This window comes from Phaenicophaeus curvirostris, chromosome 15 (genome assembly GCF_032191515.1).
Source record: "Phaenicophaeus curvirostris isolate KB17595 chromosome 15, BPBGC_Pcur_1.0, whole genome shotgun sequence".
Taxonomy (NCBI): Eukaryota; Metazoa; Chordata; class Aves; order Cuculiformes; family Cuculidae; genus Phaenicophaeus; species Phaenicophaeus curvirostris.
This window is the reverse complement of record NC_091406.1, coordinates 15,851,863-15,879,782: the sequence shown is the minus strand read 5'-3', so window position 1 is coordinate 15,879,782 and position 27,920 is coordinate 15,851,863. Positions and strand designations below refer to the sequence as shown.

Genomic DNA, 27,920 nt, shown 5'->3' with positions numbered 1-27,920 from the left:
TCTGGCAATAGGTTTCCTAAAAAAACCCAAAACCCCAGTGATGCATCAAAAGCAGTTTTACATGGAAATGAAGGAAGTCTAACAAATCTTTTATTTGGTAGATCCAATAGAGGATTTCACAAGAGAGAAAAATCCATTATATCCACTAAATAAGAGGGAAGATATGGCAGAAGGAGACAGCTTCTTATATCATAAATGAGACTTGGAAATCCCATTAGGGGTGCTTATACAGGACAAGACAACCATTTCTTTCCCTCTGATATTTTTAAATAATGAATTATCAATTTATCTAAAAAGAAAGTGCCAAAAGCTAGGTTTAAGAAGACTTTTCATCGTCTGATCAAGCAGGGCATATTGTCTGCAGAGAAAACTGGATAAATGCCTGTGCCTATGCTTACACATCCTTTTAAGAACCTTCCTAAACATCATAGTCAAAGTGCACAAGCAGTTGGAAGCACCAGTCTTCTTACATTCAGGGACTCAAACAGTTGAACCACCATAAACCCTTCTAAGCTGTATTATATTTACTGAGTAGGAACAAGAAATCGATGTCTCAACAACAAAATCTGTCAATGTAATTTAAGGGGTCATAAAAGTGCTGTAGTGCTGTGAGGCTTTTGAAGATGTATTACAGTACCACTCCACAGGACCATGCATCCTAGCTGACGAAAGCACTCTATTCCGTGAGAGTCCACAGTAAAATCTTTTGAATGCCTGAGAATACATGACAATTAGCTTCAAGGCTTCCAGCATCAAGTTCATGTGTAACTTATTTAATGAAAATAAATGTAACTGTCTTTTTTTAAAAGGAATTTTGAAAGCATATCTTGATTTCTTCCCAAGCCTACTTCCTTAGAAAATAATGAGAACATCAATAGGTAAAGGAAAAGAAACACCAATGTATGACATCTAATTGAATTATGAAGGCAGCACCACTGGGAATTAAAGTAAATTAATTGAACTGGAACTGGAATGAACTACAAGGACAGAGGCTAAATACTAAAGCCTGAAGGAAAAACGGATCATTTGAAACACATACAAATTAATAGACTTCATTGTAATTAGCAATGTAGTTAAATATATTCCATAGTCATGGCAGAAAAAACTACTACCTGTTCCAGATAAATGTGAACTTTAGTTAATGATACTGTTGGCAATCTTACCTTAATTATTATGCTGCATTCTGTCTTGTGATACACTACATATGCTCTCATTCTTGTAAATTACCTTCCACCTCATTGCTTGGACTAATGAATCAGGCACATTCTACACCCTATAAATACTTTTGGTTCTCTACCCAATTAATTTTAGAATCCATTATATTTAATGTAAAGCAAAAAAAGCACCTTTAAACCATGGCTATGTACAAGGGTGGGGAGAGGAAAAGAGAAAGACTTGTTTGGTGTTTAACATGCACAATATTATAATGTAGAGGCAGAGGGGCAGAACAGGAGAAAGGAAAGTTCAAGATCATCAGCCAAGAGAGAAGCTCTATGACTAAATGGCCTAGCAGATACTCTGGTCACACCACTGAGGCAGCAGTAACATTGTTAGCTGGTCATATTAAGTGTTAGAGGAATGACAACTTCATCCCGGAATGGCTTCATGAAAAGGAAAGTGTACTTGCAAGAATCATAGAATAACCACGTTGGAAGAGACCCACCGGATCATCGAGTCCAACCATTCCTATCAAACACTAAACCATGTCCCTCAGCACCTTGTACACCCGTGCCTTAAACCCCTCCAGGGAAGGTGACTCAACCACCTCCCTGAGCAGCCTGTTCCAGTGTCCAATGACCCTTTCTGTGAAAAATTTTTTCCTAATTTGACCCAGGCTAGGTTGCACTGAGACTGGTGAGAAGGTATGCCTGCCCTACTGCCTGCCTTCCAAAAAAAAAAAAAGAAAAAAAGAAGGGAAATTATAAGGTTCAGGTTAAACTCTACAATAACAGCAAGAAGTAGTTTTATTCTGTCACTTCACCAAAATACTGAAGTACAAAAATCTTGAAACTAATATTCCCCAGCGAGCAAGATCATTCTTTTGGATACTGCCCACGAACTGGGCATGTTATAGTTTTATTTCAAAAGGACATAAACTCACTTTCTATATTTTGGGCAACTGTTTCTTCAGACAATGGCCTCTTGTTTTAAACTGACAATTAAAAAGGTCAATCTATTTCAGCAGGCTCCTCTGAAAACAACAGCATCTAAGTATTAATAAAAAATTGTGTACCAAGTATTGCAGTGAGAACATTTTAAGGTAGAACTTGCATACGTAATAACCATCAGCACATTAGCTGCTAGTTCTATAGTGTCAGCTGCAAACCTTTAACCGTTGATTACTTGTGCCAGTTTGGATCATAATGACCTCTGCAAATCTACAGAATCCAGTGCAAACAGCTATGCTGGCAAAAGGTTTAGGTACCATACACTGCCTTTAGCGTCAGCTTCTTGGTATTGCTGTCAAGTGTTTGACATTATCAAAAAGTAGCAGAGAGCTGTTTTGGACATGATTTATTTTTTAATATACAAGTTTCAGACTAAATGCATCCACTAGCTACCTGTCTACGAAAAACTAAAATGTATTGATTATCTGGCCAGCACTACACTAGAAGTACCATTTATTGTTTTTATAAAAGCTTCTCAGAATTAGAAATCCTCCTGGCAAGATGTCTTACTCATTATTACCTTAGAAATACAAGCACAGGAAACATTCACCCTTTTTATAATTCACAGCATACTCTGAGGTAGACATTTTCCCTGATATACCAGCTATATATTTGAAGACATCAGACAGGCTGCGTTCACAAGTAAGCAGCAATCTATCATCATTATTTATCCCCAAGCAGTAAAAGCTTTACAGAACATTTTGCACTAACAGACCATAGCTAAAGCAAAGGCTGGTTGAACACAGGAAACAAGCATCACACTAAGCAGACTTTAATAGTAGCTTCTTTGAAATCCAAAACCACGCTCTTTTCTCTTCTAGAGCACACATGGATATGGAAGAAAGGAGCTGTGGGATGTACGCTAGAAGAAGTAGGATGCAAGTTAATAGAACTGTGAAGCACACGGGTTATTGTATGCTCAACTCTTTTCCTTCTGGATCTTTACTAAATCTTTATTCCTCATTATACAAGCATTGGATCTTTTGTTCTAACCAGATATAGGAACCAATAACAGATGTATCGCAATGAGAGAAGTTTCTTTAAAGAAAACTTATCAAACCAAGGTTTTTCCACAGCAGCGCCTACTCTTATTCTGTCTTCTAAAACTCTGAGACAGAGTAAGAAGAAGTAGGGGTTTTCTTCCAAAAAAATACTATTTGACTAGAGAATAACATATGACACAAAGTATAAAAGTTGACAACAGGCATATTAAAACTAGTAATATCCTTAGTACTGTTAGAACTACAATTGCCCAGTTGCTGTAAGTCTGTAACTGTTCTGGTAGAAAGCAAAGCAGTGGGTTTAGCAGAAATGAACCAAAACTTCCATAAACCTGAGCATTTAGGCTGGTGTCTTAGATATCTATAGGCTGCACAGAAGATTGTTAGTAACACATACAAATACCAGAAAAAAAAAAATACAGCTTACACTTAATTGCTCAATATTTAAAACAGTCAAGTAACTTACTGAATACTAGAAAGATCAAGAGTTCAAGAATGGATTACTTTAACCCAAGAGTCTTTCAGTTTTGTGAGAGGATATTATTCTTTCTGGTCTAAATGCTATTCACCACAAGAAGCAGAGATAAAGACTGGTACTTCTGATGCTAGAAGCAGCAGCAGCAAAAGCAACTCATAATGTATGTATCAGTATATAATGTATATACAAATATATTATGATATATCAGACTGTACTTGTAAATTAAAAATGCAGCAAACTACCCGGGAAAAAACGAATATAAAATTAGGTCTGTTTGAAAATCAACTAGTTGGATTTGCTCTTATTAGCTTGGATCCACGTCTGCAGATCCCCAAGCTACAGCTACTTAAATTCCACTGATTCATGAAAGTTCCAGTCTTACGCAGTTAAAACTCACAGCTGGTGAATGCAAATTTAACATAACTGTAGCTTAAAGTATCATCAAATTTCGTCTAAACAATAAGACCAACTACATGGTATTCTTGATTTTGTCCAGGAAACCTACAAAGGCCTCAAAACACCACAGAGCCAGCTAAGTGTTGTTACAGCTTCCAATATACATTTTAGTCATAATAGAATGCAATACAGGTCTTGAAATAACGTTGAATGTTTATCTGTCCTAGCTAGTTTGAACTGCGTCACTTTTCTGTCAACACAGAAGACAGAGATGAGCAAAGAAATCCTCTCTCACTCTACCCATGCTCAGTACTATTTGCTACCCACTGTGGCACTGTCAAGCTCTGAGAGTCATTATCTATAAATTGGCAGAAACTGAAATCCTGACTAAATGGACATCCATCTATCCAAGTACCTTGTGTGCCTTTCAAAGTTCTGGAGGTCTTCTACACAGCAATGGGATGCTGAGAGAGAAACAAGCCATCCAGGCCATACAGGAGAAGACAAAACACTTAACTGTGAACTCCACCACATAAAACCGTGCTTCTCTGCTAGGACAGAAATTCCCTTTCTGTGATAACATGAAGGGAAACTAAGCCCAAGGCTGATAAGGACATTTCAGTACCACTTACCACTTAAGTACCACTTATCACTTAAGCCCTGATAAAGATTGAAGAAACATCATAATTCCCGTACACCAAGATGCTGCATTGCAGCTGAGCTATACCACAGCACAATCACACTTTTTCCCCTGTCCAGGCAGAAGCATTATACAACATAAGCTGACAAAGTTTCACTGATTTCTATTTCACTTCAGAGCATACAAATGGGTTGAAAATATACATTTATCTAGCTCCATTCTGAAGCCCAACTGATCCTTGTTCTAAGTTTCCAATCTTGTTTTGCACAATAGCCATCTTGTAAAGAGGTGAATCCTCTCCAGAGGTCAGACTTCTGGCATCCACGCTCTCCCAGTAATAGTTTTACTCAATTTCAGACATGAAATTCAGAAAATGTAAGTCAGTCAACATTTTCACAATTATTTAAATCTATTTTACCTTGTTTTTTAAAAAGGTTGCTACGCACTATTTCCTTCATGGACTGCACTTTCTGCTTCTGTAGTTTCACTGGTGGGATGCAAGTGTAAAATTCATACAGTAGTTGGCTGCATGTAAAGGAAAAGCATCATAAATACCATACAGATTAGTTGAACATATGTTAAGAAAGACAAAGAGAAAAAGATCATCTATTTATAAACATGTGTCCTTTTAAGACTTAGATTTATTTACCATATGACAAACATTGACAAGAGAACAGCAGCAGGTTAGAAAAAAGAATGGCAAGAGAAACAAGACAAGGAGGAACTAGATTTTGGGCATTTTTACAAAGTTTAGGCTATTGTTTTCAATGAAATAGAAATATTTCTGTGTTCGGTGGAAACAATTTATCTTAGTCCAACAAAGATCGATACTTATTTCTAAGTGGTAAAATCAGATTTGATTTTCTGGAATAGGGCTCATTAACAGAAGGTAGGATGAGGGAGGAAGGAAGAAAAAAAAAAAAAGATAGTTCCACTTGCTGATTTTGTTCAAACTACTGCTTAAGTATTGGGCTACCAAAATGAAATGTGTTATTGTGAGAACTCCCTATTACAAATATTTGCCCCAAGTAGCACCACTGCCTTGTGCAGTACAAACTGGCGTAGTTTTGTTGACTTAAACTTACCAATAAGAATTCACTGTTGGCAGTAGTGATACATTCTATGCTGCATGTGTTGTATCTATGAAACATTCAAAAGGAACTCACCTCAGTAACTTGGCATCAAAGACCATTTCAACATCATGAAGTACTGATGGTATGTACTTCAAAGCAGCAACCTGAATAGACATATAGATAATGTTAATCTTGTATGTTTGGCTGCGTATGCAGCATACAAGCAATACACAGCAAAACACTGAAACAGAGGCACAAAAAACAGTGTTAAGTTCAGACTTATTTCTTCGGACTGAAATTTTACATCACATTTGAACATTAATTTTACCACAGAGTAAGAAAGTACCAGACCACAAGGGCTTTTATGCTGAGGATAAGCAGAAGAACTTAAATATAACAGTACAAAGTAGATTGTGTTTTCTTAACAGACCACTGGAAGCATTGAGACTATCTCTGTAGATCATACACTCTTTGTAGACCACTAAGACTGTTGTTTCAATGCAAATATGTAAATCAAGCATCATTCAAAGCAGGAGATCTTTCATCATACTTGGTATTAATTCCTTCCCAAAAACGTGCCAAGCAGGTGGCAGAAGTCAGGTTAGCAGTCATCTATCCACCCCAAAGCTGCTATTTCTGGGACAAATTAAATGGAACATCATCTCCATAACCAACCATCTGCAGCTAAGCCATCTGAGGGCTTTTCTGCAGTGCAATAACCAAACATTTAAAGATGATAAGGATAAGAAAAGATCCATTCTTACACAGACAAGAACAGTTCAGTAGGTAGTTTACAGACTCAAAATCATCACTAACATTTGAAGCAAATATCATTAAAGACCAGTTTGCAGTACTCTGTCGTAAAGTTCCTTTGCAGGTTGAAAGTATTTACCATCTATAATAAATCTGAAGCACAGGAGCCAAAAAATGAGATACTATTTGTGGTATTCCATGGGAATGCTACATCAACTGAGTGCTCTATCTGATGCAAAGCCACACTGGTCCGGATTTTTATAAAATGGAATAAACAGGGTAAGAAACCATACTACTATATTTTTAATAGCTTTTTACAATAGACCAATTGTTATTGCTTGTACCACTTTGACCCCTTTCGTATCTGAAGTAATAAAAGGTAAGCAACAAGGAAATTATAACAGACAACAAAAAATAACTGGTTTTTGGTCCTGTGCAGTGAATTCTAACTCAATGTATAGATATATGTCAGAATCATATCACACACTAAGTCATTGAATCTCAGCCACAAAACATGATAAACCATCTAAGAAACTACTAGACTTTGCATTTCCTGAGATTTTAAATGCTAAGCAAATAATTTCAAATAACATACAACAATTAGTCTAAACAAAAACTTTAAGAATGAGCATCGCAGATCACCAGCTGAACATTTGAAATGTGCACTAATTGTTTCTGAGTATCAGCATTTCAGCTTCTTCAGGACAATGAAGTTATGTACACAAAAGATAATAAAACAGTTATGATGGAGTGCATTAAAACATACAGTATAAAAGTAGCACCTAATCAAATATTTCTAGTGAGAAGGAATGTACAAATGTGGAAAAGACAACAGGAAACTGAGAAGCACATCAAAACTGCAGTCAGCGGTGGGAGAAAGTTGAAATGACAAAGGACAAACCCTTTTTCTTTCCAGTTACTAATTTGAAATTTTAAGATTCTGATGGTCTGACAAGCTTTTGGGTTTGTCACCAGATGAGTCTACTGCTTCCTGTGCAGTGCCTCTGTACCGAAACTTTCAACAAAGATGAAACAGATGCTCAAGAAGAGTCTTAGAAGACTATCTAGGCTCAAAGACATGATTTCTGTATCTCTACACAGCCAATTCATTAAAAACTTAGTCTCTTATTCATTGGGAGCAAGAAGGTTACAATAAAGCAATCAGAGCACAGCTTTTTTTCAGCTCTCATTTAGACCTTTTAAACACCATAATGCTATCATTTTATTTCTATGAGCTTCTGCCATAGTAGCCAAATTAAAACAAACAAACAAACAAACTTGGAAAAAAGGAATTAAAAAAAAAAAGAGGTAACTATTCAGGTCTTAATTCAAAAAGAAAGAATTTAGTCTGCAGCACTGGTTCATGCTGCATTTCAAACAGGCTCAGCACTGGCTTAAGATGCTTTCAGATAAAGTCATTCTTCTGCAGATCTCATATCCACATTTTTACACAATCCTGGGAAGGTCAAAGGAGCTTTTCAAAGCTGCTGCCACTTCAACAAAAAGATTTTATCTTCTCCTGACCTTAGCCATTATTATCTCCTTGAAATATGCTCATGGAAAAAAAAATATTTTATTTTTCTTAAAAACCGAGACTGATACACTGGGGCTATTTAAAACGTAAAATGCCTGTGGTGGGCTAGAAACTTGTCCCACTTTTACTTCAACAACATGTCATTCCTTACTCCTTACACAGCAATATCATAAAAATAAATTGCACAGTAGCAGCGTTCGAATTTTATCTTAACCTGTTCACAGTTGCTGAGAAAGATGCTTGACAAATGATACGGCTACCACTGACCTCAAAATATTTCAAGCAGTTCTCCAATGACACTCAGTCTATTGTGCTCTCTACCTTCCTACATATTCCCTATTGTGCATTCGTATGAGGAGGGAAGCAGGAAAAAACTAGGTATCATTTCTCTGCAGATCTGTAGTAGTCACTGCAGTACAATAACTATCTCCCCTACATACTTTCAAACTCCCAAGTTCCATTTGCCATAATTGCTTCAAATCGTGCACTATGGACACAACTGAGCTCTGCCCTTAATGAAGTCATAAAGAACTCCTAGTAAGCAGTACAAGATGTTCTGTGTTCTTCAGACCTCAGAGATTAATTTTTTAAGCAAGATACAGAGAAACCCACAGCACTGCAGAAAATTATTTCTTACATATACAATGTACTGTTAAATTGCTTTTAACCTTTACTCCTGACCAAGCTTTTCTTAGTTGCCCTCTTTTGCAACATTACATAATGCATATTCCTGAAACTAAAGTACCCATGAGATGAAAAGAACATTTGAAGATGCGATCAGTGCTCTGTTCCCTAATCTAATTTTGTTTGCCATCGGGGCAATTTTAACAAGTTCCTACACCATCCCCTACTGTACACCACGATCAAAGCACCACTCTCAGTACCTTTCTAGCCTTGTTCTCTCATCACTATTCTACACATCTCCGTACAGTTTTAAGTTATTAGAATCCACTGCAGAAGGATGGATGGGTCAAAAATAGGTGGGACAGAAGAGAGGAAAAAGCATCTTCATATTTCATTATTTTTGTCCTTTTCAATGCCACAGCTTGTGTTTCCATGACTTTGAGACCATGCTGTATAAGGTTCCTGAAATTATGTGTAGAATTGGGAGTACTACTTTCTCTAATCCATGCCTAGGAGCAAGCTGGGTACAGCTGACATTTACAGCAGACAAGACCATCTGCAGGTCCAATGTGATGTGTCAACTAGGGGATAGAACGGCTTTTGGAAAAGAAGCTGGGGCTTGATTTGTAATTTAAGGTTGTGAGCACAAGCTTGTCATTGAAAGGGCACACTCACAGACTACAAATCAGACATCAACAGCATGACCCAGTAAAAACACATAATCTTAAATTCAGAAACTAATTCCTCAAGTTTTATTCCCCAGAAACATAGGTTGATTTACACAGACACAAAACATGCCTGCAGGAAATGATATTTTGTTCCTAAGACAAAGGGGAAAAACGTACTAACACCTCCCTGCTCCCTCTCACTCCTAGATTCTCCCTTGACCAAACTACTTGCAGGTTTTGGAAATCTGCTCTGAGATTTCCAGATTTCAAGAAGTCTATCCTCAGAAGTACAGACTTTAGGAAAAACTAACTCTTAAAACTTAAATAACTCATCCACAGTGGCTACAGAACAGCGAGTGATAAAACAAACACAGCTGTAACACCACCCCTGCCAAAGTAAATTAATGAAAAATTTAAGTCTAGTGCCTAGGAAGATGAGTGTCACCACCAGGAAATCAGCATAAGTTCTGAAATGATTGTTTTAAATAATTACAAGAAAAATCTGGTGAAGTCTGTTAAAAGGATGAGTCCTTACCCTGCACAAGGACAATGACTCTTGTACTAGTAAATTCATAATGTTCTCCATTTCCACTACAATGGGCAATCCCTTTACAATGTAACACCTCAGGATTTGAAAACAGGTCACTCTCCAGTTCATACGGTTGCTTTCAAACATCAGCAAAGTTAGTATATTGAAATTATAATCATAATTGCAGTAAAATTACTTCATGAAATGCTGAATTTGGAAAACATCCTGTCTGTACCTTCAAACAAGAGAGTTAACTTCAACTCAAGAAGCAAAATGAAAGATTAATTTGGATTTGAATGTAAATTTCCAGTTTAGCAACAATAAACTAACAATTCAGTCATCAGCTGCTCAAAGCTTGTATAAGCAGTACTGCAAAACAGAACCAGATATCCACCCTTCTCAGAGCTCAGGGAGTAAAATAAGTCAAAAGGATCTATCTACTTCAGTCAGCTTTAGAACAAGAGATTGCAAAGCTAGATCTTTAACTTTTTGTAACTCACACAGCATGTAGCAGATTAGGAAGCAAGATACCACTCAGAAGATAAAGTTAAATTGAAACAATAAAGCGCTTCTGGCACTGACTAGGCTGTTTCATATGACACATAATTCTATAAACAATCTTTTCCTGACTGAATTAATATTCAACACAAGCCTGTGTATGATTGCTATCAGTAAAAATGACTGAGAAATTACTACTGACATCAATAGCGAGTTCCAAGTCCTAAGAAAGGTCATTAGCAGAGACCAACAGGTATTTCAGGTTTAAGGATTATTTTTTAAATCTTCTAAAACTAAACCTCATGGACATTTGGACAACCAGTGGTGAAAAAAGAATTAAGAACTCACATTGCAAGGCTCTGCAAAATAGTTCACTTGAAGTTTAAATATCCCAAGAAACCCAATTAGTTCAACTTGCTTCTGGGCTCCTAACATTTTCTTCTCTGATATCTTCTGAGTGTAATCCACTTGAATTCCTTCAACTGATCCTGCCACTCTATGTTCCACTTCTACTTATACCAATGATCATTTCAAATGTGACAGATTTAGGGTTGTTGAGATTCTGATTATGTGCCTAATTTTCGAATACACTCTGAACTTTTGTCTCTGGGCATGCGAAGTCTAACACCCATGGTGTTCCATGTGTTTGCTCTGAATAACCATCTATCTCTTACCATGCAAAGCTATCTTTGAGCTACTACATCTATCATTGCCACCCAATTTTTCTGTTCCCCACTCCCCAAATAAACTTATGGCCCGCAACAGGATCTATGCTACAATGGGACAATTCTCAGTCCCTGAGAACATTGTAGTAAGAGAGGCATGGATTGAGAATTGCAGTAGTTTTTATTTGCTGTACGCAAAGTAACCTCTTAGTAGGTTTCTTTCAGAAACACACCTTTATGAGTTATCAGTAGTAGAGACAAGAGCAAAATTATGGCTTAAACCAGTATCTCAGATCTGCCATCAAAAGTTCCAGCTACAAAGAAAACTTAGGATAGCTGGTGCAGATTTAGATACTTAAACATCCAACAGTGCTTCATGGATATGAATAAATACAAAACATTTTTCACAGATGACAACACTCATTAAAAAACCAAAATATTTGTGACATTATTGAGCAAAGCATAACTGTTCAGCTCCTAGTCTTTCCTTGAAATGTGCTTACAGGCCCATAAAATCAGAATCGTCACTTCTATGAAACCTGCAGCTGTATTTTCACAGTTCTGTTGTTTCTTAAGAGCAAAGATATAGCACAGCTCTGCTAAACAGGTGTGATATGAAGAACAAGAATTAAATATGGGAATTGGGGTAAGCACTATCAACATTGATCAGCACATCCCATGCCATAGTGCCATTCGCATTACAATTCCATCTGTTATTAAACACACCCATCAGCCATTTCAGAGTCAGCATGGCCACTTGCAAACCCATCAGTGTGTCCCAGCAACAGTTAAGCAAGCAAACCCACCTTCTACAACTATTTCTCATTACTCACAAGAAGGAACTACTCTGTTCATTATAGAAAACAGATGGACAAGCCCACACAACCAGTCTGACGTTAAGGCAGGCATTCAGTGATGTTATATGCCTTTCCTAAAGAACATAAAAGCCTCCAAGATCGGTTTGTTAATTGATATATAAATAAAAAAAACATAAGGAGAAACATTATTTTAAGAACTCTCTCTTCCTATATTACTTTGCTATAAAGGTATTTTTTTTCTTCTTACAAAGCTTCTGCTTCTGATGCAGTAACTTGCAAATGTATGCATTATTCCCATGAAGGCCTCTCTACGGTTGTCAAATGAAGACAGAAAGTATTTAAGTTATTTTCAAATACATTCAGAACACTACTACAATCATGAAATTATATACTATATAATTAATTTTTACTGGTTTAGTTCTTTCAGTTGCACATTAGCACTCCATGTAAAGTGTCAGATGTTACAAACCTCAAGATCAACCATCTAAGGATTTCTTCAAGACAGACTATTTCACTGGCTTCCACTTCCAGTAGAAGTCACAGCAAAAGGAGTCAAAATTAGTTCAGAGGAAAAGACAAGCCCAATGAATACAATGACTTAATAAAGAATGTATGAAGCATCAATATTACAGTTGCCCAATTGAAATGTTCTGCTTCCCACTTGATAGGAAGCCTTGATAGTTTTCTGCTTTAATATAGAACAATACGCCAATTATTTTATTAGGGATCTTAGTAGCTCCTTCTTTTCTAGTATCCTTAAAACAAGAGATTCCAAAGGGTTAGAATAATTAAGATCTACATGAATGGCAAACCTTGATCCTATTTTCAGTTGTTTACATAAGAACAAAACAACAATACTATAAAGTATAATTTTCATACTAAAATGGTAGAATTCCTCTTTAGCATTACCTGAAGAAACCCAAGTAAGCATTCAGCTCCCACTGGAGGCTTCACTTCATTAGATTCCTTGAAAGACTCCAGCATCTGTGTTTTAGTTCTTTGACCCACTACTTTAGTAACATCACATAAATATATCTTCTCCTGACCTTTTCAGCCTAGGCTTCAAATTGTACCAGAAAACTTGGACTTCTAATAAAGGGGGATTACAGAAAAGACCCAAAAGACAAGTTTCCCGAGTGTCTTTCCTCAATTTAATAAGAACAAAAAACAAGAGCCCACAAACCAAAAACATATTAAAAAACCAAACCTAAATTGTTTCCAATTACACACTAACCTGCAACAAAATGGCAGTTTTATGTTGGCTTTTCATCAGGTTGTTGATGGATTCAAAGAGCCTCCTCATGGATTCTTCAAATTCTGTTTGTTCTTTGCCTTCATATAATCTGTTGAGAGAGGCATCAGGTTTTCCTTTCGGAAACATAAAGTTTGGTAGTACCAAACCTACCAGATTTAACATCACCTTAAAAAAGTTTCAGAAATGGATCCAATATTACGTGCATAGATATTTCACCACAGGGTTATATATCTGCTATTCACTGTATTGTGTAGAAATTCTTCAGCTTGAACACAATGTAAGCACTTTTTTTTTTTAAAAGCCTATAAAGTATGGCACCACTCAGACTGGAGCTTTTCGAATGACTTATATGCAAAATAAAAAAACATGTGGGGTTTTTTTCCACTACAACTGAGCTACTCTAGGATATATTTTGCATATTATCACTTTCTTTCTTCTGCTGTTACTGCCAATTGTTGAAATAGCTATTTTTATGTTCCCCATTAACCAACCTGGTTTTTTTTCAAAAAGTCTGTACTTCATGCTTAAAAGTTAAAAAGTGCATATAAATTAAGCTTACTCCAATCTTTCTACATTCCTTGTCCTAAAGGCTGAATCTTTCATATTGTCTCTATATTAGATATGAATACTAAATACTGCTTATATAAACAGTAAAAAACACTTGCGATGTGTTACATTATTTATGTAAAACTGTTGACAGAAGTTAAAGTAAGTGAGAGCTATGTAAAAGATGTGTACTAGAGAAAACTTAGGTGTGAAGGGCACCCTGAAACAAATTTCAGCATAAGCGCACTGACATAGAAAAGTTATTTATTATCAAATAGTGTTTTAGTAGTGTGGTTTTAGTATAAATTCTTGGGTTTTAACATACATGACTGTGACATGTGGGGTTTCTTTAAAATTATTTTTCCATGGGAATGAAGTAAATATAAGTTGTAACCAGGTGACTGTCGCAGTCTAAGAGCTCATTAAAGTTATGTGGCTAATGCACTGGTACAGCTTTTACTGACTATACAACATGGCTGTCAAAGTAAATTATGTTTCTTAAACTTATTTTTTTATGCAAATGGAAATTTGAGACTTTCTTGACTAAAGGTAGGCCAAGGAAGGAGGCAAAAGCATCACACAGCATGTATTAAGCATGTTTTTTAAATTTATACCAGGACTAATTTAAGCTAGGTGGAATGATAATTGTATTTCCTAACTCATCATCTAGCTTCCATTTAGAAACAATTTTCAACATTAAATTTCAATTAAAAGCACTAGTTCTGAAAGCAAATTTAAAAGATGACTAATAGTTTGCTTGGAAACAACTTCATCACAACAGTGAACATGAATTACATGAACAAAAACAACCTTGGGCAAATGAAAGAAGGAAAGCAAATATTTCATGTTTTCAGTTATGTAAACCCATGGCTAATACACATGACCTTTCTGCAAAGCATAGTCACTGCATAAACAGCTGCAAGACATGACCTTAGTTCAGCTGACTGGGATAAAAAATTTTGCTTTCATTACATCTCTACAGAAGGATTGAATAAATGCAAATTAAAGTAGAACTTGATTATCTTCAACATATCTGCCTGACAACGAGACGAAAAAGTCTCCCATTTTATATCTATCATTAGAAGTCATTATTCATCCCTTTCCTACACAAATTCCACTTCGTAATGTCTCTTACCTTTCAGCAAGGCATCTTAATTTCTTAAGCAGCCCATAAAATTAATGGGAGCATGATCTAAAGGTCTGTCTCAGCTCTATTAATTCAAAATATTTGTCTCCAAGAAGGCTAATCTCAACCCTTGAAAGAGAAGTATTTTAATCGTAAATCCCATCTTTTCTCATGGGAAGAAAAATACATTAATCCGCTCTTTTCCATATTTTCTTCTTGTTCATGACCAGTCTGACAGCAGGAAAATGAGTGAAAAATGTTAGATCACAATAGCTATAGACAGATAGACGGTGTCAGATGATGCTGTTCACTGTCTGGTTATTTTGGCTACTGTTTGCCAGAGCTATTACTGCCTACAACAATAATTATTTCAACTGAAGTTAGAGTTTCAGACCTCCAGTTAAGGCATTTATAAGGAAAAATAAAAGGAGTAGATTATAGCTGATCACTTGAATATGTATTATATCACAATAACCTAGTTTACTACAGACTGCCCAATGTAGACTTTCTACTGCCAACTAACACTAGGAATTAAAATGAAGATCAAAGTTCTGCCTGCAACAGAACTCTGCCTTCTGACCTTCATCTACACAAGAAGTCTTCCATAACACTCTACACAATACCTTTTTTGCCCAAAACTCTAACTGCCCCCTTTTGCCATGACACCCATTCAAAGAAAAAGCTAAAATTAATCTTTTGAGCTCCTAGTTATATTCTGTTCTCATGAGTGCTATCTCCTTCCTTCTACAGCTTTTCACCCTGTTTTTCTATATCCATCTGTATATCATATATTCCTCAAGACAAGAATATTTCTGAGGAAATATCTACCAGCAGAACTAACTCCTGAATCTACTTCTGCTTCAACCAAACTTTCATAATTGATCAAATATACTTAATGTCAGAAAACTACAACCTACATTTAAAAAAAATAAGCAGTGGAAAACCAGAAAAATTATATTGGAGTTCCTCCTAGGAATAAGACAGGTAAAACAGAACATCTTTCTATTCTGTTGACTGTCGACCACAAACATAATATCTGACCTATTCGTCTACCCTATAGTCCTGAGTCGGCCACTGCCTATCTCCTGCCACTGCATTCCTTCAGCCAGGTAGCAGAGGGACAAGAGAACACCTATTAGGGGAAAAACAGCTGAGGATAAAATGCAGAAAATAAAGCAGGAAAGAGGGAAAACATAGGATGTGGATGGAGTCTGCAAGATGATGAGAGTCCCTAAGGTCTAGATAAGAAAGTAGAGAACGCAGTTATCATACAGTAATTTTTCTCCTTACAGCATTCATCTTCTTCGTTCTCCCCATTCCCCTTCTCCCTAAACCTAAGTACAGCTTGTAAATATCACAACTCACCTGGGTGAGCTATACATATTTAGTCCATTGAGTCTTCCCTTTTAATTCCTTAACTGGAAATCTGAAACTCTAGATTCAGTTAGACAATGATTACTGAAAAATATATTACTCCATGCACAGTCCAAGCTGCTGAACACCATGATCTCAAGGACAAGCATCCAGCTTCAAGCCACCTGTCACAACGTTTGGCCACCCACTGGCCTTAGGCTAAGCTACCTGACACAAAGAATAATCACCCTTTGAAATCAGCTGCTATTTCTAAATACATCTCTAGAACTTACACTGTAAATCAGAAAGCAAATTTTTGAAGATTCTCTCTCCAAAAAAAAAGCTCAGTGTCTGTATTTTTAGGCCAGTTGTCAGCTTTTATGTTCTATTCATAAAAAAAAAAAACCACAAAACAACAAAAACCCACTGGTTCTGTTCTGGAATTAGTTTTTTCATCTTTATCAATTCTATTTCTATTTCTGATATCGGACTGATGGTTAAATGGCAATAGCCTGGGTACTTACTGTGAAAACAAAGACCTTGATCTAACAATAAACTTGAAAACATATTCCAGTGCTTTCAAAGTTCTTAGGATAGGTTCACATTGCTCCCCTCGGCTGGAGGTATCCAAGTAAGTCTTCAGAACAGTCATTAATTTCCTGAAGTTAAGAACATTTTTTAAAATAATCTTTCTTTCTAAATGAACTTCCTTGACTTGTTTGGTTACTGTAAATAAATGTGTGTGCTTAGCACACAACAATGTGTGTGCAAGCACACACAACAAAACATACTGTATGTATTTATACACAAATTCTGTCAGTAGAAACAAATTAGGAGGAAATTCTTACCTGCACAAGCAAGAAAGCCATCTTAAATCTCAAAATAGCAGCATAATTTCACATAATCCTAGAAGCACTTTTACAGAAGCTCATAATATACATGCACAAGGTAACACAATATATTACTTCTGCCTACCTACATTAAGCAATGATTAAATGCCATTACATCCTCTACATTAACTGCATGTAAATAGTACAATGTTCTGGTACACAACAAAATCTGCCAGAAGTATTTATTTCATTTAAACACTTATTTGTTTTGTATGCAAAGGTAACTTTTTGCTAAACACAATCTGCTACAAAAAGTGAAAAAGCTCATCTAAAAATAAATCCCCTTAGTTATAGTTATAGTTCTGTCTTAAATAATTAAACTGATGTTATCTAGATGTTAATGTAGCCATAAGAAGGACTAAAAGAAAAGTGGCTGGTTTTTTTTTTCCTTACTTGACTAAAAAATGGAAGTAAACAAGAACAGGGAAGCAAACAAAACAATAAAACCCAAACTAGCATGTGCATGTTAATGAAACTTAACTGTTTCTAGCCAAATGGATAGATGAAACATTAGTAAGTGATCATGATGATATTTGGAAGAAACTTGCATTCAAATAACAGCTCCTAGAGCTGCTTGCTACTGAAGAGAATATATATATGTACATATGTTGGTTTCTCTTTATCACTAACAGACATCCTTAGCCCCACTGCACCAGCCTAACTCATATTTCGGGACCAAAATATCATGCTTGCAGCTTCTCAGACTTTTGGGCATTACATCCATTGTGTAGTTTCCATTTTCCCATTTTTATAACTTCTCTCCATTCTCACTTTGTCCTGAGATGGAACAAAACTTACTTAACCTGTATGTAGGGGCAGTCCACTCAAGGTCGCTCAGATGTCAGTGCTAAGACCTCTCAGAACTCTGTAAAATCTAGGTACAAATGGATGACTAAAAAGGAATGAATAAATACCAAACAACTGGGGCAACATACCATATCATGATATGGTCACAGTACGTTTGGGACACTATCTCCTTCCTAACTCTGAATTAGGGTACCTACAGCTATTGGTCTACTTCATAAATAATTCTTGAAACAGACTATGTAGAATCATAGAATCATTAAGGTTAGAAAAGACCTTTAGGATCATGCAGTCCGATATAACACAGTCTAACATCTTTCATGGTGTGCATGGAAGCAATGAGGCCAAAAGAAGTCATGAACTGGGGAACAATCAAACCTATCCCACTTTCATTAAACCATCAGAAACTCCCGGTCAGATAGGTCTTAGAAGTATTTTAAGCAAATAAAGCTGTCCTGAGAGGTTCCATATCCAACCTTCTCTTCTTTCGCTATAATATTAATCATTAAATTACATGTACTTATTACATACAGAATGAAGGAGGATTAAAGAGCAGCAGTTTGCTTGCCCTTGAGATTTCTGAGGCAAATAATGCTAACTTCTACTTTACTAGAATGTGAAAAACGATTGATTCGGCACTACTGCCTTTCAATTCTGGCAAACACATGTTCTAGTGCATGAAAAGGGTGACATAGCCATGCAAATTCAGAACAGGACACTACAAGACATCTTCAACTACTCCAAATCTTCAGCTAAGGTCTTCCATCTATTATTTGTAATCCAATTTGAGGTTTTTCTTCAATCTGCAACCCCATTAATCTTACTGAGAAAGACTTTGGGTAGAAGTAGAAATACAGTAGGTAGAAATATATGTCAACCTCATTACAACAGTTTCCTAAGACCAGCAGTAACTGAAGATGTTAACTTTCTTCATAATTCACAGCAATTTTATCCCACCATCATCTGCAAAAATGTTTTTAAATAAAGGAGGGATATAGTATTGAATTTACGGTATAACACGCCTCCACAGTTTTTATTATCCATGTCTTCCTATCCAGGCATTATCTGGAAACTCCAAAAATAAATTTAAAAAAACCAAAAACCCCCCCAAGAGTCTGTCCACCTGCCCATGGGCGTGACTATGAAACAAATACTATGACTCTAGGTTAACAGCTGATTATGTAACAAATACCAAAACTTCAGTTCACTGCACTGGTGCAACACCCAACTGTGAACTGCATATGAAGACTTGACAGCTCCCAAGCAACCTCTTCCCCCTGAGTTTGGTTGCTCTAATAGAATACTTGAAAACCTACATAAATGAGTTAAGGACATTCTCACAGCCTTGCAGCTTAAAGCCAGGAATGTGAAAGGAGAGGCTTTACAGGTAAGTACCTTTTGACAAATTTGACAGGATTCAGGTGAAGTGCTCAGAGACAGTAAAAACCAGTCAAGGAAAAAGAATGCCAAAGAACCATTTAATCCCGAATCAATTACTAATTGTCAATTAACTCTACTTGTAATCACAGGCAAGCTTGTTTACAGGTAAGCGAATAGCAGCATCCAAACAACAGTCATCATTAATTACAACAGACACAATCAGGTTTTACTTTCTGGAGTGTGATGGTGGAGGTTTAGAGGGAAAAAAAAAAAAAAGAGAAAGAAGAAGAGAAAGAAAACTTACTTGTATGCCAATGTTGCACTAAAATGTTGTTGGATATACGCTTCCAAAACAGTGTTGAAATGTTGAAACTTACGGTCTGCAATGAGTCCTATGATATATATCTAAACAGACACAGACATAATTAACATTTTTTATGAAGTCATGTTTTGAATTTATATCTTAGCCTTCTGAAATATTTTTGACAAAACACTATTTCAGAGTTCTTAAAGAAATTTGCTTTTCAGGAAATAATTCTATTCCATCTGTTCTGTAGAGATTTTAAGACTAATTCCCTCAAATAAACAATTTGAAATCTCATCCAAAACTACAGTGTTATTCTCTTTGACAAATAAAACCCATCAGTGCTGATTCTTACCAGTGCATCAAAGACAAGGATATCATACTCATTACTGTGGGAATGTTCCATCATGATGTTAAACAGGGCATCCAGCGTATCTTGAAGAAACTGTAGAACAACATGAAATAACAAATTGGCAACAAGTTCAACCCAAAAAACCCTCGCAGGTCATTTTTCTGATAACAGACTTGTTTTCTCTCAAGTTCAAATTCTAAAGGCATTCACCGAAACATTACTTAAATTCAGAAAACACTTCTGAAGCTTTAGGCTCTAGTTTCTCATCCTCAAAGCTTACAAAAAAGCTAAGAAAAAAAATAAAAATATCTATCAACCACATGACTATCTACAACTGCATTCCTGGTTCCTTAGTGATGCAGATTAGGAGTTGCTATTTTCATATATACATGATTAAAAACATGCTTCATACTTCCGTGGTCTGATTCAAAGCCCATTTTAAATCAAAGCAAAGTACCCCAGTGACTTGGGACCCAAATCTGAGTTTGGTTAAAAGAAATACCCTTGTATTTTTTTATAAGTTCTCCTTCCTCCTTCTCTTGAGAGAGGCGTCTAATGCCAATATTGAATGAGTAACATGAACTTAAGTTTGCTGCTTTCCAAAACATCGACAAATACATATTTATATTTTACTCCATAAATTAGCAAAGCAGTCTGTTGGGTACATCACACGCTTGTTTAAATATCTACATATAAAATTAATATTAAGAACTATAAAGAACACAAATTGTTAGTGATGTTTCAGATAGAGAAAAGCAAACAGCTGAACAGAGGTTGTAGAAAATATTTTATCATTACTGTCTACATATCAAGTTTGTAAATAAAATATTCTGTGCATGCTCAAAATTAAATTTTACCTGTGACACATATGTAAACACCTGACGAAAGAAGCAGTGACTCCAAATAACCCACTTAGTATTGAATTCCCTAACCACACAACAAATATTCAACAAAATAAAACAACAGAAAGCAGAAAAGGATCCTAATGAATTAATTACCTTTGAAAGCAGGTAGATTTAACCAGTAATCTTGCAAACCTCCACAGCCTAACAGTAGCCAATACTAGAGATGTTCAGAAGCAACAATTAGAATAAAAGTGGCTAACACTATGAGGAATCCTGTCCAGGTGCTTGTTTCTTTGTTTCTCCCAATGAAGGGGTTTGCTCGTGTCTTCTGCAAACTGTCCCTGACAATAGGATTATACAGTATGACGCTCATGAAACAAAGTATAAATGACAAGCAGCTTTAACTTCCTATGTATACTGCAGCTGACTGCAGTTCCTTCTTCTCTAAATTACATAACATTTTTTCTGCCACCATATGAAGGGACATAAAGAATAACTATTAGAACAACTACATAAGGATACCTTCACAACTTCCTCTCCGTCAACAATCTTCAGTTTTTCCAGGTTCTCCTGAAGCAGCTCTGGCTTCATACGCCACTTCAATAGACCTAGTAAGCCCACTAATAGAAAACAAATGGACAGATATTGAAAATGAAAATGTGACTTATTATTAGCAAAAATGTCTTCTTTCTAAACCATCTACCTGTTTAAGAGATACCTACCATTCTGAGTTAACTTTGTAGAGCAAACAAGACTTGAAATATAAAATGCATCTCGTGAGCTTACTGAAAGCCCCCCTGCAATACTTGAGCTTCTGACTATGGTTGCTCCTTTATTTTCCATGTGTTGGCGTGTTGAAGGTAACATCAAATAAGCAGCGGCATCCTCCATTTTTTTACTGTCCCCCTGAAAAACAACATACCATTTATTAGTTCACAACACTAGATTTAAAATTAGACTTACGTGCTTTGAAAAAAAGCCTAACAAAAGCCTATGTTACCATGGACTTGAAGGCATGTACTAAAGGATAAAGAATCCTCAAGTTCCACCATGGCTTATACAGATGTACCAAGACTCAGTTTCAGTCAGCAAGAAAGGCTGCAATGCACGTGCAGGGAAAACTCTACAAGAAAACTATAAAGGCATGTTTTTCAAGTAAGTAAGGAACTATGAGGGGTAACTTGATTGGCAATATAAAAGCAAGAGCCAATTTCTCATCAAAATGCCAACAGCTATGGAATGCCAACTATTGAGCATCACCTGGAAGATCATACACAGGATATAGACAACACTGATAGAATATCTACACATAATTTAAGAACAGGAGACTGAATCAGGAAAGAACAGCAGCACTATTTTATATGCCTATTTTGAGCTAACACCTGGACATTCAATATAAAATACCACGATGTGGTAAGATTACATTTTAAATAAGATAATATGCTAAAGAAACTAATTGCCCCAGATGTCACAGAAGTTATGCTTCCGAGTAGAATGAACAATACAAAACCAAGGAGTCAATGGGTATTTTTCCCTCCTGCATTTCAAAAGGTAGCATAGCACAAACCTCACAGGTCTTTGTTTCCCGTGTGTCTCAATTTTTGATTAATACCCAGACAGGAAAGCAGCTTTTAGACTAAGACAATAAAAAGAACACTGCTCACTGTTTAGAGAATGCAATTTTTCTTTAACAGAACTACTGAAGAATATTTCCCCAGTGAGTTTATGAACTCTGTCACTTAAAGCTATACCACATCTGACTCAGTTGCAGATCCTTACTCTACACTCGTGCATAAACAAAGAGTTAAAGACCCTAATCCAAAATGATTCTCTGAAGTTCCGGGTTTTTATCTGATTCAGTGCCTGTAGGTGTGAAATCTCTGCTTCCTGTCAGACAAAAAGTGAGCTTAAAATGGACTATAAAATGACCTAGATTAACAAAAGGCAAATTCCTTACACAGCACACCGGACAGCATTACTAATTTTTATGATTGTATCAAGTTTGCCAAATGAATTACTACTTGCAATTTTGGGGCAAAAAAGAATCTTGACTTCTCTTTTGCAGACAAGTCATACAGATAATGGGGAAAAGACTTGAAATTTTGATATAAAAGTCTTTCAAAAAGATGCAATGCCTAAACGCAGTGAAAAAATAGAGTGTTTAAACTCTGCAGTTTTCAAATCACTTATTTTGAGAGGCCAGATGTATGACTGTTTAAAACATTTACAGCTTACAATTACTGTTTTTAATACTAGAATAGGCAAACATATGTCAGAAAAATCTGTCTGTTTCTCACAAACATAAACTAGGTCAACTCCATTTAGCATGTCATCTAAGCTGTCACTTCAAGAAAAATTACCAGGTTGATGCAGGAATGGATTAGATGGAATTTCATAACAAAAATTAACCACACACTCATACAACCTGATCATTATTTTCCTTCTGGCCTACATATTAATCAATGTCAGTATTAATTAAGAGAAGATAAATAACTATACACTGCCATTAATCTTTGTTGGACTACCTTAACAGCTTGATTTATAAAATGGCATCTCACCTGCCATTATAATTTTGGCAAACAAGTTGACTGAAAAGAGCACTAAGAAATACCTAAAGTAAAATTTCTTCTGTATTCAGAGTGATTTCTGCTTCTTAGTTCCTGCCAGGCAATCTTCTCCAAGGGGGAAAACAATCCAGCAACAAACACCAGATCTTGAAACCTCTATTCCCTGCTTCAGTTCACAAAGTCAAAAACGGGACCAGTGGCCAGTGAGGGATAGTCCTTGACATAGAAAATAAAATCCCTGAAACTTTCACTCTTGTTAATACATGGAGCAGTTTCAACCAGGCAGTTCTGCAAGATTATATTCCCTGATCGTTTGTGTGACAACAATTCTAAATGAATCAAGCCAACACTTTTTCCCACCTCCATCAAGAATAGTTCTACGCATCCAGGTACTGAGCTTTAGCGTGTCTCGATCTGTGTTATAGAAGGCTAAAAGTGTAGACTTCAGTAAAACAGTAGGAAGAGTAACCCTCTGTCATTGTGCTTAGATTATGTCTCTGTAATGCAAATCTAAACCGATGTTTACTGAGCACGGAAAGTTACATCATTTTTTTGGTTCAGATGAAAAATAATCCCTGTCTTTGACAGAAAAATAAAATCAATCTAGCGCTAAGAAAATAAGGAAATTAGAGAAACAACTGGGGGGGGGAAAGATGTTTCTTTAGGGAAATATAAAGGAAGAAATTGTTAAAATACCTTCAGGACCAACAAATCGTGGATGCCATCTTGAAGAGTTGTTCCATCCTCCTTCATTAGTCTTATGTAAGCCATTGCAAAATTCTTTTCTCCTTTATCTTTAGCTGCAAAGCAAAAATATTTTCAGCTGACTATGTACCAGTTAACTTGAATTGACTCAAGTCAAAATTCCCTACTTACACTCTTGAGATGACCTGTGTCTGAACATGAAGCGGAGATGTGTCCTTTGCATGTCTTCAATAGGGACTGCTACCTTTTGTAAAATGAGAAAATAATCAGAGTTACGGGGGACGGAAGGTGGTTTCCTATGTAACCAGTTCCCATTTTAGAATAAATAAGCACCACTTCTGCTGGCTCCAATATGCCTTTCACAGACTATTTAAAAATATTGACGCTGATGGCAGTACCAGAAGTGGTGGCTGATAAGCAATTATCTGTTCGACTTTGCCAAATAAGCGAAGCACTGAACCCAGTGAGTTAAAGCACACAGATGCTTGTATGCCAGAAAATAAGGATACTGCAGTCTTACCGCTTACCCTGTTAACTGTACAGGATTATGCACTACGAGACTGGACTGTGAGACTTCCAAGTTTCATATATATAAATTCATGTCCAATTTAATAAAGGGGTGAAAAAGATAGGAAAATTCTAACAAAATATATTAAATATATTTTTATGCTTAAAAGAATTTTCAGAGCCTTAAGTAGAGTGCTTAACTTGTGAGTGCTTAACTTTCAGAGCCTTAACTTGTGAGTGCTTTATTCTTTAACTAGCATGCCCACTTATAAGGAATGTGAAACAAAAAAGGCCAATTGCATAAGAAAAAGCACAATTTTCTATATTATCAAGTCAATAGTTTTAAAGCTTTAAAGACTATTATTCCTTTGTGTTCATTCACAACTTCCCTTTGCAAATCTCACTGTGTAACAATCCTTCACAGGTGTAATTGTTTCGGTTTGGAGCCTTTTTTTCTTCTAATTATGCAGTTGAAACCCCTCATCTGCACTGCTTTACCACAATAGAACAAATGCAATATTTCATTTTTGATGAGCCACGTTAGGACATAAGGTTATCTAAGATGATCTTGTTTTGCTAAACAAAACCTTCACATCATTTTCTAGGCTATATTTCAAGCCTCAGTGACCATGTATCTCGAATAACTGATGAATGACTAAGGCTCCATCCTTCAAGCTATATTCAGGACCAAGTTATTTTTTTAAAAAAGCTGATGCTGCACAACTTTCCTGCGTGAGGTACCAAGAAATAAGGATGAAAAAGTGAGTGAAAAGTACCTACACCATACCTTTAACGTTTCCATCCAGCGTGGCTGTTTGACCTGGTAGTAAAGAACTGATCTATATTCGCTCACGGGTTTGTCCCCTGCTCCCAAACAAACAGCATTCTTAAAAAGAGAAGGGAAGAAACAGGGCTTATTGGTTCCTGAGTTTCTGTATTTTTATGACCTGAGCAAAACCAAATGAAGATGCAAGACACTGCTCGGGAGGCCCCGCAGGAATCCCACCCATGGCTGGGGGCAGCAGCTTCATCTCAGCGCCCCACAGAACCCCGACCCTGCATGCTCAGAAAAGCTCCATGGTGGCTGGGAGCAGGGGAGAGCTCTGCTCAGTCCCCACCTGCCCTCCAGGCCCCCAGCACGTCCAGCTTGGAGCCTCTGGACACTGGAGACACTCCAGAGAAGCCAAGGGTTCAGGACCAGCATATCTGGTGCAAGGTAAAGGCTTGTCTTTAGCAACGAGTTTGAATCTGGATGTGGTGTCATTCCAAATTAAATCATAATGAAAGCGCCAACAGAAAGGAAAACTTAATGTGAAGCCACTGCATTCTCCAAGCCTCTGAACATGACGGAAACAAACATTCAGTAATTAAAGGGGCTACAGGGAAGTTGGGGAGGGCTGTTATTCAGGGATTGCAGGGATGAGACAAGGGAGAATTCTTTTAAGCTGAAAGAGGGAAAAAAAGAGATGAAATATTAGGAGGATATTATTTCCTGTGAGGGTGGGGAGGCCCTGGCCCAGGTTGCTCAGAGAAGTGGTGGCTGCCCCATCCCTGGAGGTGTTCACGGCCAGGCGGGATGGGATTTGGAGCAAACGGATCCAGTGGGAGGTGTCCCTGCCCATGGCAGGGGAGGTGGGACTGGCTTTCAGGTTTCTACCAACCCAAATCATTCTATGATTCTGCGATTTTCTGTAGCTGTAATGGACCTACCCACAGCTTGAATTTTACAGGTGTTACATAGTGAGTTCTAACAAGACCTGGATGATGAACATAGACTTGATTTCTCAAACTGACAGGCTTGAGTAACAAAGGCATCATTTCAGTTACCAGAAGAAATACGGACAGTACAAATCATCTGGTTTCATTATTCCATTTACTTCTCCATTTACTATACAACACTCTGTTCCAGCAGAATCTGCAAGTGTTTGGCTGCACACCAGAGATGACTTCCAAACCAAAAGTTGTCAGGGCACCCACAGTACACCCTGCATTTTTCCAACATTTAGAATCTCCCATTCTCCGATGACTATCAGAACTAGTATACACACAACTGAAAGTTTTGACAAAGTTCAAAATTCATCGTGACCTCAAGATTCAGTTCGTTTAGTGAATCTGTGAGGAGATTTGCCCTACATCTGCCTTTCCTAGTTGATTGCTGTTGAGGACTATACATTCAGAGTAACTGCTAATGTTCCTGATTGAAGAAGCAATATCACTGACACCAGGCGTTCAGACATGAAACTGAAGTTCATGAAAGAAGAAAACTTATTAAATTCTCTGCTGAAGGCGCAGATGAAGCCAGCCACACGCAGGCTACAGCAACCACTGCAAAGGGACAGTTTTCCTGATGAAAATGCAAAGAATCCTAGAAGTCTGCTTCAAACCCCAGGATGCCTTATGACAAGAAGGATGCAATGGTGACACCTGAAGATGATTTATATAGTGTTTGATGGGAACGGTTGGACTCGATGATCCGGTGGGTCTCTTCCAACCTGGTTATTCTGTGATTCTGTGATAAGCTCTGGTCAGAGCGATTGAACTCCAAGAAGGTATGTTTCATGTGCCTGAAAGGAGATTTTCCAATTGCCTGAATGTATTCTGTGACATTCTTGGAACAAAAGGCCCTTTACATGCAACAGCAACTCTACTGCTGCTCTTCAACTGAAACTAGTTCCGTACCTAAACAAAACCAACCAGTCTCTTGTTTAATGAACATATACCTGTTTTGATTCAGGCATAACTGGAAACATAGAAATTAACATAAACCCACGGCTTCAGAAATTTATTGGTATTCGTTTATTTTTTGGAGGCTTAAAAGGAAAACCAGTAGGTTTTATCTCTTGCATTCAACAGCATTTCCATTAACTCCTCAAAATGGTTGCTTAAACATGACTAAGGCTTATTATCCACAGAAAGCTGGAGGATTTTAACATATATTTCACATCATGGACAAAGTGAGAAGTCCTCTTTCTCCCCATACTTAGAGAAAGGACGCATCTGCACAACTGATCATACGTAATATCAGAAAGCAAGATGTAATGTACTGCAATAGGTTAATTTTTTTGGTGTGTGCATTTTAAGAACATTATCGATGAACAGACAGAACAGAGGTTGTTGAGGTTGATTTCACAGCCACACTGACTTCCATATAGGCAAGTCATGTGGTTAGATGTTTTTGTATATACAGGTAGTGCTTCGTCATCAGGGTTACAATTTATTGTGTGGACTCCAGGCATTATATGGATTTAGAATTTTCTTCATTTAAGCTTTAAAGTTGAATTTTAGGTCAACCACTGTAGCTCATAAGCATATTTCAGCAAGTCAGGAACCACAATGAGTTACTCCGTCTTTTTTATGTAAAGAAGCGTCACTATAAATTCACCCTTATGCTCACACTACTGATTTAGTGAACAGCTTAGAAAAGCAAGGGCCAAAAATCTC

The 27,920-nt window shown here is 36.8% G+C and overlaps 1 protein-coding gene across 1 annotated transcript in view; it reads right to left on the bottom strand.

Moving 5' to 3' along the window:
• DOCK2 (dedicator of cytokinesis 2) overlaps positions 1–27,920 on the bottom strand; it is a 173,439-nt gene that overhangs the window by 123,523 nt on the left and 21,996 nt on the right. Inside the window, exons 15-25 of the mRNA XM_069869297.1 lie at positions 25,267–25,365; positions 24,144–24,216; positions 23,964–24,067; positions 21,423–21,606; positions 21,223–21,320; positions 19,859–19,948; positions 19,504–19,604; positions 16,650–16,784; positions 13,080–13,188; positions 5,850–5,920; positions 5,102–5,208 (exon numbers count right to left, since the gene is read on the bottom strand). Coding sequence (XP_069725398.1) covers positions 5,102–5,208; positions 5,850–5,920; positions 13,080–13,188; positions 16,650–16,784; positions 19,504–19,604; positions 19,859–19,948; positions 21,223–21,320; positions 21,423–21,606; positions 23,964–24,067; positions 24,144–24,216; positions 25,267–25,365 — 1,171 coding nt within the window. The remainder of the gene's footprint in view (positions 1–5,101; positions 5,209–5,849; positions 5,921–13,079; positions 13,189–16,649; positions 16,785–19,503; positions 19,605–19,858; positions 19,949–21,222; positions 21,321–21,422; positions 21,607–23,963; positions 24,068–24,143; positions 24,217–25,266; positions 25,366–27,920) is intronic.